General features: G+C 44.4%; 1 protein-coding gene across 1 annotated transcript in view; it reads left to right on the plus strand.

Annotated features, from left to right (window-relative positions):
- The window catches only part of ZMYND12 (zinc finger MYND-type containing 12), a 15,744-nt gene extending 7,144 nt beyond the window's left edge, over nucleotides 1–8,600 (plus strand). Inside the window, exons 3-10 of the mRNA XM_019541719.1 lie at nucleotides 4–61; nucleotides 765–906; nucleotides 2,048–2,219; nucleotides 3,548–3,717; nucleotides 5,657–5,779; nucleotides 6,179–6,299; nucleotides 7,282–7,430; nucleotides 8,482–8,600. Coding sequence (XP_019397264.1) covers nucleotides 4–61; nucleotides 765–906; nucleotides 2,048–2,219; nucleotides 3,548–3,717; nucleotides 5,657–5,779; nucleotides 6,179–6,299; nucleotides 7,282–7,430; nucleotides 8,482–8,598 — 1,052 coding nt within the window. The 3' untranslated portion in view covers nucleotides 8,599–8,600. The remainder of the gene's footprint in view (nucleotides 1–3; nucleotides 62–764; nucleotides 907–2,047; nucleotides 2,220–3,547; nucleotides 3,718–5,656; nucleotides 5,780–6,178; nucleotides 6,300–7,281; nucleotides 7,431–8,481) is intronic.
- Nucleotides 8,601–13,019: the final 4,419 nt, after the last annotated feature.

Consider the following 13,019-nt stretch of genomic DNA (forward strand, 5'->3'; position numbering starts at 1 on the left):
GCGAGCTGTGCGGGGCCGCGGCCCAGCTGCGCTGCGGAGCCTGCGGCGTCACCTACTACTGGTGAGCGCCGACCCCGACCCGCTGCGTCCGACGCTGGGGAGGTCACGTCTGGGGTCCCGCAGACGGAATGTGCGCACGCGCGGCGGGGTCCGACGGGGGCAGGGAAGGCGGCTGTGGCCTGCGGGACAGGACTGAGAGGAGAGGCTGAGGGACCTGGGCTGATTTAGACTGCAGAAGGGAAGACCGAGGGGGATTGAATAGCAGCCTTCAGCTCCGTGCAGGGGGGTTGCAAAGAGGAGGTCACATCTAGTGCAGCCCCCTGCTCCAAGCAGCACCAGCCCCGACTCCATCATCCCAGACGAGGGTTTGTCTGCCCGGGTCTTACAAGCCTGCACTGCCTCTCTGGGGAGCTTGTCCCCATGCTTCACTGCTCTTCTCGTGAGAAAGTCCTTCCCAGCATCTAACCCAAACTCCCCTTGCTGCAGTTGGAGCCCGTTGCTTCTTGTCCTGTCATCTTGCCCCCCTGAGAACAGCCCGGCTCTGTCCTAACAACTTTCATCAGTGTCCTGAGGGAAGAGTCCTGCCTTTCTATTTTAAAATATTGCAGTACTGCAACCTACTGTTATTACAGACTGATGTTACAAGTAAGCACTCCCTTCTGTGAAAAATCCAAGAGAAACTAAAGGAGGGATAACAGAATATGTAGTAGAAATTCAGTAAAAGAATATGTAGTTAAAACATGTTTTCCCCGTTGTACTACCAGTGATGCAGATCATCAAAAAGCCGACTGGGATAGCATCCATGAGAAAATATGCCAGTTGCTGACTCCAGTTCGTACATCATTACAGTTTTTCAGTTCTGAAAAAGAAAGGAAGCATGGTATGGAACAGCTGCTGCACAGGCAGGTACGCACAACACAAAGAACATCACCTAGGAATTATCAATAAAAATTATTAGAATGTTCCCCTTATATTTTGATGCATTTAGAGCATGGAAAAAGAGCCAGTTGATCAATAAGACTTTTTAAATTTAATGTTTGCTGTTGTGTGATTGAAGCATCCAAGTGCCTTACCAAAATGTAACAGCTGTATTACAACGTGGATAAGTAAAACCACATTCCCCAAAACATATTTTGTTACTAGAATGACAAGTCAAATAAAACAAAAGAGCCCTCGGTCTGCCCACTGCTTCAAACCATAACATCAAACAGCAATAGATAAAATGCTTCAGATATGAAATTAAAAGAACAAGAATGCTACCATGACGAATATCAGTGATGTGCTGGATACCATAGCTATTTTTATGTATGCTTATGTGGCAGTCACTAGTATCTAGGTGGCTGCCCTATTAAATAATCCTTGCTAATATCCGGAGGAGAGAGTTCTCAGTGGTGTGCAATGTCCGATGGGAAAAAAAGAGTGCTGCTCTTTCACGTTATGACCAACATTTTGAAAATGCATGAGAGAGTTAGTTGTGTAACTCTTAATGGAAATTGAACACCTAACTGTCTTAGTCTGCTATGAACATCTTCACCTGAATCTAGTCTGGATGGTTACTGTTTTGCTCTTTGTTTCATTTTCAAAGGTCACTGCAAGTAAAGGGTACTGAAGTAGTAGCATTCCAAATGTCACGGGGTCAGGGATCACTGTAACAAAGCCTGTGTGTGTATTACGTAAGTGGGACCGACTCAAATTCCGAATATTTGGAGATTGAAATGGCAGCCTTTTCACATGCATTAAATTGTGTGCACTTTAGTCCTTGTTACTGAGGAAGTCCTTCTACCCCTGCCTTAATAAGCTGTAAGCATCAGTCCCTCCATTTAGGGATGAGATAATGGAGGATCTGACAGTGAGCAATAGAAACCTGTCTCAAATGTGAAGGGCCCAAATTTTATCCATTAGGTATTGATAACACTAAAACTAAAAACACTGTTGAAAGTCTATGTAGCAATGTATTGTAAGAGAGAAAGTGATGTGTTTCCATGTGAGGAGAATATTTTCATTCATCCTGTGCTCACTTGCATCTATTACTTATTTTTCCCCATAGAAGTACATAGCTGACCTTACTTATGAAGTGGCCCAGAAGTTTCTATATGAAGGAAAACACGAAGAAGCAATTCCTGCAGCTTTACATTCACTGCGTTTCAGCATTAGTATTTATGGCTCAAAATCTGTGAAATTAGTGCCTGCTTATCTCATCTTAGCTGAAGCTAGCACTGGTAAGTTTTCTGCTGAAGGAAAAAGTATTGATGATAAATACAGAACAGTAACTTTAGAAACAGAAAGTAAGTGAAAAACTGAAACAGAGTCTTTGAAGGACTTCCAGTGAGCTCAGTGTACACGCACATATTCAGTAGAAGTTTTCCTATACACATATATTTACAAAGCCAAAGAAATTGTGTGAGGTTGTCAGTTTCACTGACAATTAATTTTATTTTTTTCTCCCAATATCTGCCATGGCATTCATCAAGAACTTCTTAGACCAAAGTTCAACACCATCCTGAACTCTCTTCATCTTTAAGGACATTCCCATGAAATACTGAGGAATGAAGTCACAAGCTTATTTTGTGTAGGGACATGGGGAAGGAATTCAGAATTGGTTCAAAAGAAATAAAACTTTTCCATTATTTTCCAATTCCCAGAAAGGAAGTATTCTCTACTTTTTTGGCTTCAATCAGTTCTGAAGCATAAAGCTCTATGGTATTGGTAAAGCTCTCTCAGCATTGCAATTGCCCTCTGAAATGAGATTGGTTTGGTGTCTTGACCTGTGGGGCACAACTTCCACTTTTCCACACAGGAAAAACTCCAGTTCATTGTCATCAACAGGATTCTTTTTTTATGGCCTGGCATCAGCACTGAAGATAAGTATCACCCCTGAGCCCATGAGTCTGATTTTTTCTGATTGAGAAAGCATTCAGGAGTATTTTGCACGCCTCATCTGGGGATAGCCTAAGAAATAATTTGTGCTACAGTCTACACATCCAGACTTTGAAGCTCACTGTTAAAAGGGGTTCTGGAAATTTCTCTTTCTAGTCACAGAAGGCACAGATCAGTGTCATAGGTGATGGCTTCATTTGCTTGCATGTTCTAAAGCTTGTGCAGATGCAGCACTGCCTACTTTCACTTCTGCCCCCAGAGCCAAAAAAAAAAATCATGGCAAGGGTCAGATCCAAGATCTGTGTTTACTTGGAGAAACAAAGAACAAAGGAGCCCTACCGTTAATTCCATCTTGATATAAAAATACAAGTCTCTAGTCATTCTGCATAACTTGAAGACATTTTGGATCTGATATTTGGAGATATTGACTTCATACGTGGCATTCATTGCCTTCACTTGGATTTGTAGATATGCGACACATCTGAAAATTGAGCACTTAGTCCAAAGGGTATCTAATCGGAGTGTAGGTAGGGAAGTAGGGCCCATGTGAAAATGTGATATTACTGCAAGCTGAAGTTCCTGGTCTGAGTATTGGAATGGAATAGAAGAGGAATATTCTGTAGCTTCTGCGAACATTTGTCTTACTCTTCTCCTCTACATGTAATTTCAGGTCTTGGTCATCTTACCCAAGCAGATGAATACCTCTCTCAGGCTCAGTGGATTGTTCTCAAGACTCCCAACTGCACTAATGCCATTCAGTCTAAACTGCATCGTAACCTGGGTCTTGTCTATGCTGCTAAAGGAGACTTTGAGCAGTCTTTATATCACCTAGCTAATGATGTAAGACAACTAAAATACAGAACTGCTAAAGATTTCACTCTAGTAATTTTACATAGCCACTGTAAAAAAAGTATTAGGAAATCCCATCAGAAAGCTAGATTGCACTTTGTTGTTTCAGGGGTGTTGGTTGTAGCTGTGTTGGTCTAAGGACATAAGCAGACAAGGGTCTTTGGCTAAATGTGATATCTTTTATTAGACCAACTAAATAGTTGGAAAACTTGTTCTTTGCAAGCTTTTGGGCACCAACACCCTTCTTCAGGCAGAGGGAGAGCCTGCAGTTGTATTGTGCTCTCCTGGATAGGATACGGCTTCTATCCAAGAGAGCACAGTACAACTGTAGGCTCTCCCTCTGCCTAAAGAAGGGTGTTTGTGCCTGAAAGCTCGCAAAGAACAAGTTTTCCAGCTATTTAGCTGATCTAATAAAAGATACCACCTTTACCCAGAGAACCTTGTTTGCAGATTGCACCATAGATTTTAGGCACAATGGTGATAAGTGCCTTAGAAAAACCTAGGCTGTTTAGGTAAGCATGTTAGACAATGCATGCCAGTAGTTATTAAAGCTTGTGTTATAATAATATACATTTCCCTGTATTTTGCATTTCTTCCACATACTCTTTTTGTTTTAGGAGCTTATTAACATTCATCACTTTTTTGTGTTCTCCATTTTATACCATGTTCTACTATTTCTTTATCAGGAGCATGTTAGAAAATAATTAGACTTCAATGTATCATACTTAACTAGTTCCATAATGTTTTCCCTTAATTTTTTTTTTGCTGTGATAATTTATGAGAGTAGTCTTGCAACATTTTACTACTTGTAGTCAGATTACATCTCTTCAAGAGTGATTGTTACTGCTATTTAATCTCTCTAAAAGTGAATAAATATGCTATCAGTGCTAGGAGAAATACAAAAGAAAGCTTAATTACCTAATAATGGCCTTCAGCACTAGGTCAATACAGATGCATACTCCTCCCTCCCTTCCTTCATTCTTCAGAGTAGAGGGGGATCTGTATGAAATCAATCTGGAGTATATAGGATCAGATCCAGTTCCCTGCTAAAAACTTTAATGAGAATTGGATCAAGAGTGTACTCTCTTGTCCAAGCTTCCAGTGTTGCAAGGGAGAATGGATATGTACCTAATGCTATGAAAAGCAGAGGTCAGCGCGACCCAGCTGCTCCCCAGAATCTGTGAATCTCCTTGAAGGACATCAGTTACTAGGTAACTAAGCACTCTTTCTTTCATCAACCATTTTTTTATTATTTATTTTTGCCAGAGTATTGACCAAGATTCTCCTGTGCAGTTCTCTGGTATGCACGCTGTTTTATACAGGTATAACAGACTACTGCCATTTTAATTTAGTAACATTTTATACCCACTTTACATTTTCAACATGGCCAGGAATCAGAGTTATTCAGTTATAAGCTTCAGCCATATATTTTTAGTCTGAAGATATATTAGGGAAGATTGCAACCACTTCCTTTTGGCTGCTGTGGTGTTGGGGGCCTGTCTGGGAGTCAGTAAAGGCTTTCTGTTTTCAGCCTAGAGGCAGCTCTAACTTTCACTGGGTAGGAAGCATCCCTTCAGAACTCTTCGCTAGTTTAGTGTAGCTCGAATGCAGCATTTTGTGGCCATGGTCTCTCCCCTCTGATGAGAGATTTCAGCACAGGAGATTAGGCGCTAAATTAGCCGTCTCTAGTCTTGCTTAAGAGTATTCTTTTCCAGACATGTTCCTATCTGGGAACATGGCAGAAGTTTTTTGCCTCTTGAGTAATTAGATTCTCTTTAATGGCATTCTCCTCTGGAGTGAAATGCATCATGTAATCAATGCATCAATAACTGGGGCGGAGGGGGGTAAGAATTAACATATATTTTTTTTAATAAGATTTCTTTTAATATGAATACTAAGCATATATTATTATGTTTCCTTTGCATTTCAGATTTATTTTGCCAGTTGTGCCTTTGGAACTCATGATACCAATACCTCTGGAGGGTATTTCCACATGGCTAATGTTTTCTTTCGCCAGAACAAAATGGACATTGCAGACTCACTGTACTCTGAGGTTAGATACTTACTTACGCACTCTTTTCAGGTGTTTGCATGTTTCTGACCTCCTGTTAATGTTATGACAGCTCTGAGAAGAGTCAGCGTTTTTTAAAACATGGCATTAAGGCTGTTTGGTCCCCATTTATTTTGGTAGGCCAGCTAAAACCCTGCAGCAGAGATCAGATGCATGTGTAGCAAAACTGAACTGTGATTACATCCTGAGGCCCTGGACTGTTGAGCTGCACATCACGAAGAGAGTTAGCATCCTGAGAGCTAGTAGAAATGGAATAGTTAAGGCCCTCCAATCACAGGCTTCATTTAAAACTAGGTTGTGCAGAAGACAAGAACACACTTTTTTTGGTATCTTTAAACTATCATATGATATTCTTTTAATATTCTCTTTCCTTTTTAATAGGCAACTGATATCTGGCATGCCCATTTCAGTAGGTTGATTCAAATCCAGTCGCAAACTCTCAAGTCTGCAACAGAAATTGATATATTAGCTGGAGATGCGGAAGCCAGTGAAGAACCTCTAAGTAAATACAGTTTTCAGTCTTATTCTTACTCAGCCAATATGGAGTCCTTTGATTCTATTGTATCTTATCCACTATCTATTTTTAGGCAATTCTTAAGGACATGACATTTGTTTAAGCCAAATTCAGTCAAGTTTCTTTAAGCTATAACCACAGAAATTTGAGGTTTTAATACTACTGTATTAAAAAAAATATTTTCCACTGAAAGTATTTCATTATTTACATTTTTCTTATTTAGTTTTTAATGGATTTAAACTGAAATAAAAAAAATGGAATTGCATCTTACATAGGTATGTATATGGCCTTTTATCTCCTTAAACAGATGAACCCTAGTATATTCTGTGTTCATCTGTAGAGTAATCCTACAATAGTCATAGAAATCCCCCCACTAGATACATGAGGCTGTACAAAATACTAGCAAGTCTACCATTTGTCATAGCCCTGCACTGATGAGATGGATTAGACCAGGGATTTCCAACCTATTTGAACGTGGGGCCAGATCATGAGCTTTTTATCACCCAGTGGGCGGGCCAAAGGACCCGACCGCCCCCACATTAGGAAGCTGCTGAAGGGCTGGGGGAAGCAGAAGGGGTGGTTTCCCGTTGCAGCACCTGGGGCCTCAGAAAACAGCTTGGCAGGCCGCATGGCAGCCCGCAGGCCATATGTTGGACAGGCCTGGATTAGAGAAATGTATCTTTTCTTTTCTGTCTTGAACATCTATAGCTCTGTAATATTTCGAGCGGACAGGCTGATGTTCACTGTATTTTTATATAGAATTGTTCCATTTGTTACAGATTACTGCAAAAATATGACGCTGAAAGTGACCATTAGATACAGTTATGAATGAATGGAGAATTTGTAGGGAGCTCAGATTCTGCAAGTGTGGGATAGTTGCCTAGATGTATGGAACAGAGACAGCTAGATCATTTTATTTATGCCTTCTTTTGTGACCATGTCCAGCATAAAAATATTTGCATTCTCAAAGCAGGTGAGGCCCAGCAAGCTGAAGCCAGTCAAATACTGAATGCAATATTAGATATCAGAGAACAGGCCCCAAAACACAAGCCTGATAAGATGGCCATCCTTTTGCATGCTCTTGCAATGCTTCATTACTTCACCATGGACTTACCAAAGGCAAGTTAAACCTTTTTTATTCAGACAAAGCACTTAAGAATTCCTTCTTGAGCTAATGCATAACTTTTATATATTCTGTTAAGTAGAACCATATTAGAAAGATCTCTCAGTACCTACGAAGTTATTTTTAAAAATAATTAGCACATGCAGAAGTGTTCTGGTTGCAAATCAAGTCACTAAGAAGTTATAATACTACAGGTTCAAGTTGCCTGTGCTGTCTTAACTCTGCTCACTTGCACATGCCTTACTATACAGTCTAATTGCCCGATTACTGGCCACTCTTCTTCTTTCATTGTGCAGATTGAATTATGCAGTTAGGAAGAGAAGGGTCCAAAATATGCCTTTTCTATGATGTAAACAAGGATTCAGTCTACTGAAATTATTGGTTGACATTTTGAACACTTTGCTATGTTTACAGAGGTCCAAGTCAAACATAAGGTAGGGCAGGGTGGCACCTCCGAGACTAACTAGTTCAGAGAGGCATGAGCTTTCACAGGCAACAGCCTCCTTCATCAGCATCTGATGAAGCCTCTGACACAGTAAGCTGCTGTCCACAAAAGCTTACGTGCCTCTGAGGCCAAGAGCGCAGCAGAGTTCAGGAGACTGGACACTGATGAAGATAACGAGAGCACCCACAATTGCATCAGAAGGGACTGATAATTCTAGTACACAAGAGTCATCCAGGATAGAGTCTGTGCGAGTCCAAATTGGTTCAGCTGTGCTGCAGTTAGTGTAGCGCTGTCTGGTTACATCAGCAGAGTTTTGTCCTGTGTTTTTTTAGGAGGGATATAAAAACTTTTGTTTCAGGGCATAAACAAAACATTGAATGCTAAGATTAGGAAGAAGCTTTCCATATGGGGCAGATTCCTCTACAGTTGCTCACTTCAAGGTTTCTTATGCTTTCCCCTGAAGCAGGAGGTGTGGCCCACTTGGGCCAGTGGTCTGATGTAGTCTGGCCATTCATAGGACCGTAAACATCTGTTTTTACTCCCTGTTGAGAGAAGGCTATAACAACTTTATGGCATTTATATCTTTTTTATTGTCATTTCAGGCTCATGAACTTGGGGCGAAAGCCTCTCTAATAACCCAACAATTGCAAAAACAAGACTTATTGGAAGATATTCATTGTTTATTAAAGTTGATTAAATCCAAAAACTTTTCAATGTAAAACAAAATGCAGTTTGTTCATCTAGATCCTACAGGTCTTCAGCTAGGTTATCTGTTCCAGTAAGTTTCTGTAACCATGATGACCGTGCATTATTAGCTCGTTGCTACTTTCCTGTTATTGTCTGGCTTCTCTCTCTGGAAATGTTCCCTTTCATCTCAGTTTTTTGGGTGTTTGTTTGTTTGTTTTGTTTTTTTTTAAATTAAAATTCTACTTCATGCCAGTTGCATTCTGTTCCTATATAATGGTCAATTTGATTTTATCTGGATGGTTGTAACATACAATAATACAGCAGGGTAGGAAACAAGAATACAATCAAAGCGAGATTAACGACTTCAGAAAAGATGCCTACCTCATGCTTCAAGTACACAAAACAGACCATCATGCAGTCCCACGTTATCCCTCTGAAGAGTTCTTACCCCACTGTGTATTTCAGTAGAGATAGAAGTTCTGCTCCCAATTCCCCCGTCCCCTCAAAGTGTCCTAACTTACTTCTTTCTAATGTACCCAGTGAGATAACGTGGCGGGTGGGTCTAACAGGTCTTTGGGTCTGGACAGAGGGTATGATTTCACTGCACAGTTAAGCTAAGGGAGCAGTATCCACAGCTGCGTACATCCATTGCAAAGCAAGCCCTACCTCTAATTTGCACTACTGTTTTGCACTTGCCTCGGGGGCATCTATCCTGTGTTTTTGTGTCAAGGTGTTCCAGGATACTTCCCCGTTGTATCCATTGTAGGACAGTTCCCAGCTGCCGTGGGAAGTCCCCAGACTCAGCACTCAGATGATTCAGCCTGCATCCTCACTGCAGGGAACATAGGTGTCCATCTGAGCTAAAGCGAAGCTTGGGCTGTAACCCACACTCCCAACCCCACAAGCTACCCTGGACGTGAAGTACCTCTCAGTTCCCATTTCTTCCTAGTGATGCTTCAGTGAAGCTCCCTGCTGAAAGCTTTTGGCAAAGTAGCTCAGGAAGAGTCAAGAAATGCTTTAGGCTTTTGCAAGGATGAGCACATTGGCATTTGCAAGACAGAGATGAAACTTGCAGTTTTCATGCTTGACAGCATAGAAATATCACTAATCCAGGACAGGGATCAGTGTCTCCCTGTACTCCCTCATACGTGCCACGCAAGAGCAGCACACAGTAAAGCAGATGCATCATGAGCTGTGTCCCACTGCTCTTTATTATCTAGTACAGGCCCTCTTAGAAACCTGGCTGCTGGATTTGCCCCGTGCAGTGGGACACAGGGGTAGCAACTAGATAAAACCCTGGATTCTTACCAGCAGGGAGGGCCTTTTTATGTCTCATTTAAGAATGGTATCTTCACAGAGGTTCATCAGCAAGTTCAAGTTCAGCCTTTCAGCAGCCACCAGGGGACAGCACATTTTAATCTTTGAGCAGGTGTTGCCATTAAAAGGTGTCTCAGGCATGTTGGACGTTTTTCTTAAAGTTTTTCCAAGACAGTGGAAAGGAACAAGGAATTGCTAATCAGAGCATTTGCCGAGGCTTGTGTTAGAGCATCATTAGAAAAAACTCCTTGGCAGATGTCCTTATTTGGAAATTACACAGACTTCTCTGGGGCAGGGCACACGCATCCTGGCATGGGCACAGAGCTTGAAAATCCACTTGGTCGAGCCGAGCCGGAGCCAGAGCCAGAGCCTTTGCCATGCAAGGGCACAATGTGGCTGGGTTGTGCTTACCAAGGTTCTGCTTTTGCAGGTTACAGAGAAAGCGTCTACCTACAAATAGGATGTGCCCAGTGCCCTTCCACCAGTCTGAGTCCACACAGAGACCTCAGTTGCCAGCTAGGTGTTTCTATGGGCCGCTATCCATCCCCCACCAGACCTCCCAAAAGGTACCAGGTATCTCTTCAGCTGCTCTGTACTTTGCTGAATTAAAGCAGAAGGCAAGCTTGCTCTGTGTCTATTTCACTGGACTTCTGGAGCAGAGAGCTCAGGCCCGGAGGTGGAGGAGGGCTGGAACTTGAGGGTTTTCGCAGCTATGTGATGGAGGGAGGATTGGAATAGCAGATGGGCGACAGCAAGATGAGACAACTGTTGAAGCCTTTTCCAGATGGGCATGGCAGTGGGCTGTCCTTGCATGAGGAGTTCTGTTCCTGGCTCTGGCACTGACCTGCTAGATGACCATAGGCAAGTCACTTCATCTCACTGTGCCTCAGTTTCCCTGTCTGTAAAAGGGGATGATGGTGCTGACCTTCCAAGGCCATTTGAAGGCTGCTGATGAGAATATAGGAGTGGTATGTGGCGAGGGGCGACATGATCTACCAGCCACTTGAACTCTAGTCAGGACCCCCAGTTAGAGGCTGACCTACCACGAGGCCTGAGGTGGGATTTTTTTCTCCCCGCCCTCCCCCCATGTACAGCTACAGTACTTGCTACCAGGGGAAACTCCCCCCAGCACAAGACAAGACTTACCTAGTGGTCATGACACACACCTATTTGAGGTCTGTATAAGAGTCACGTGCATAGAGAACAACCCCAGGAACAATGGCAGCTTTCTGCTGCTCTGCTCCCGAGCAGACAGGAGCTGCCCTTTCCTGCAGCCCTACTGCGAGGAACGCACGGCTTAGGACTGGAGACTCGCCACTGCTATACAGAGTCATTGGGTCTCAATTTAGAGACTCTGCAGGTGTTACATATAAGCCTTGTTCTACTGAAGCTTGCTGTAATCCTAGGCAAACCAGTATTTTGTACTTAGAGGGGAAAAAAAAGTCTCTGTATTTAACCACTCCTCTTACCAGTCTCTCCCAGGGCCCTCGCGACCCCCATGCAGCGACGTGGCCCAGGCCCTGGATGCACTAGCTAGAGCACCCCCACTGCACAGAGCTCCCAGCCTCAGGGAGTCACACCCCTCAGCCCTTCACGGCCACCTGCCTCCCCTTGTCCACCACTGGCTTTGCAGGTGGGTAATGCACTTACAAGAAGCATAACCCGCCCCCCCGCCGAGCCCTGCCAACACCTACCCCTGCACTGGCTGGCTCCTAGCAGCCTCAGGAGCTCTTCCCACCACAAGCACCAGGGCCAAACTGGCTGCTTTGGCTCAGCAGCCAAGGTTTATAGCCCCTGAGCTCCACCCCTTCCAGTCATGTGCCCTCTGGCCCCCCTTTCTTACTGAGTCTGCTCTAATGGGCTGCAGCCATTGCCCTCTGACCTGCCTGTGGCCCTGCTGCTCGCTCCCATGTAGTTGTTCGCGGCCCCTGTCGTTAGCTTCCCCGGCTGCTCCTGCAGCTGCCCCTACCTCGGCTGCCTGCACCAGGCTGCAGCCCTCTAGTGCTGCCTTCCTGCTCCCCAGCAGTGGGGCTTAGGGGACCCTGCTACGTTTTGACATGGCTCCTTCCACGCAGACCAATGTGACTTGCACACGTAGACTGTAGGTCTTAAACTCCCGGCACCTGCAGCTTCCCCATAAGTCAGCCCACTTTTACATGGGCCAGGTGGAGGGGAACAGCCGAGGTGGCCAGATGTGAAGCTGGCCACTTTGTCCCCTGTTATGTGGCCCGTTGCAGAACTGGTGTCCCTTAACCACTCTAGTCCAAAGGGCGCAGCTTTGCCTGCCTGGTTTCTGCTGTGCAGAGTCCTTGGTCCCGTCCCAGCTTCCCCCCTGCACCGGGTGCATGCACATGCTGCTGAGCTGAAAGTGAAAGTGCCCGTGACTAATGTGGTGCATGTTGCTGTCATCCTTGCCCCTGTCAAGGCACCTTCTTGCGACGGGCACTCACCTGCCTGCTGCAGGAGAGGGCTGGGAGGGTTGCACAGCACGGCGGGTTGTACAACACAGTGAAGCTGTATTCCCCCTTGTCAGGGAAGCTTCATGTTGCTCTTTCTCTCACTTCCTCCCCAACTGTCCAAGAGGTCAGCATAAAAGGCATCTGACCGCTCGGCAGAGAACATAACAACCAGCTCAGCATCTCTTGCTGTGGTCTGCAGCAGGTGAACTATTAAGACGCTGGGAGGAGAACATGGCCCTGGCCTGTGGCTTGTATTAAGCCATAAAGGAGCAGGGGAAGCAGCGTGACCACGTAGGCGAGCTCCCCAGGGTAATTGTCTCTGATATGTCCTCCATAGGAGGTCTATATTGAGCAGATTCTTTTTGGTATTGGGTGGTGGAACCGGAGCGTGCTCCATCCACTCCATGCATTGACCTGGTATTCCAGTGCTTCCAGGACCGGTGCAAAAAAACGGAAAAAAAAAAAAAAAAAAAAGCTTGTGCTCTGCGCAGCACAGATTGGAGAGCCAGGAGGGGACAGTCAGCTCTTGCTAGAAAAGCTGCCGAAGACCAGGGACAGCATCTTGTGCCATTCACTGCAGGTGTCTGTTCGGCCAGAGGTTGGCCCCCTACAGCCCACAGGCTCCAGCCCAGGAAGAACTGGATCCGGCTGTGGCAGCTCAGGGACCCAGCACCATA

The sequence above is a fragment of the Crocodylus porosus genome, unplaced genomic scaffold (assembly GCF_001723895.1).
Source record: "Crocodylus porosus isolate Cpor-Errol unplaced genomic scaffold, CroPor_comp1, whole genome shotgun sequence".
In the NCBI taxonomy this organism is placed as follows: domain Eukaryota; kingdom Metazoa; phylum Chordata; order Crocodylia; family Crocodylidae; genus Crocodylus; species Crocodylus porosus.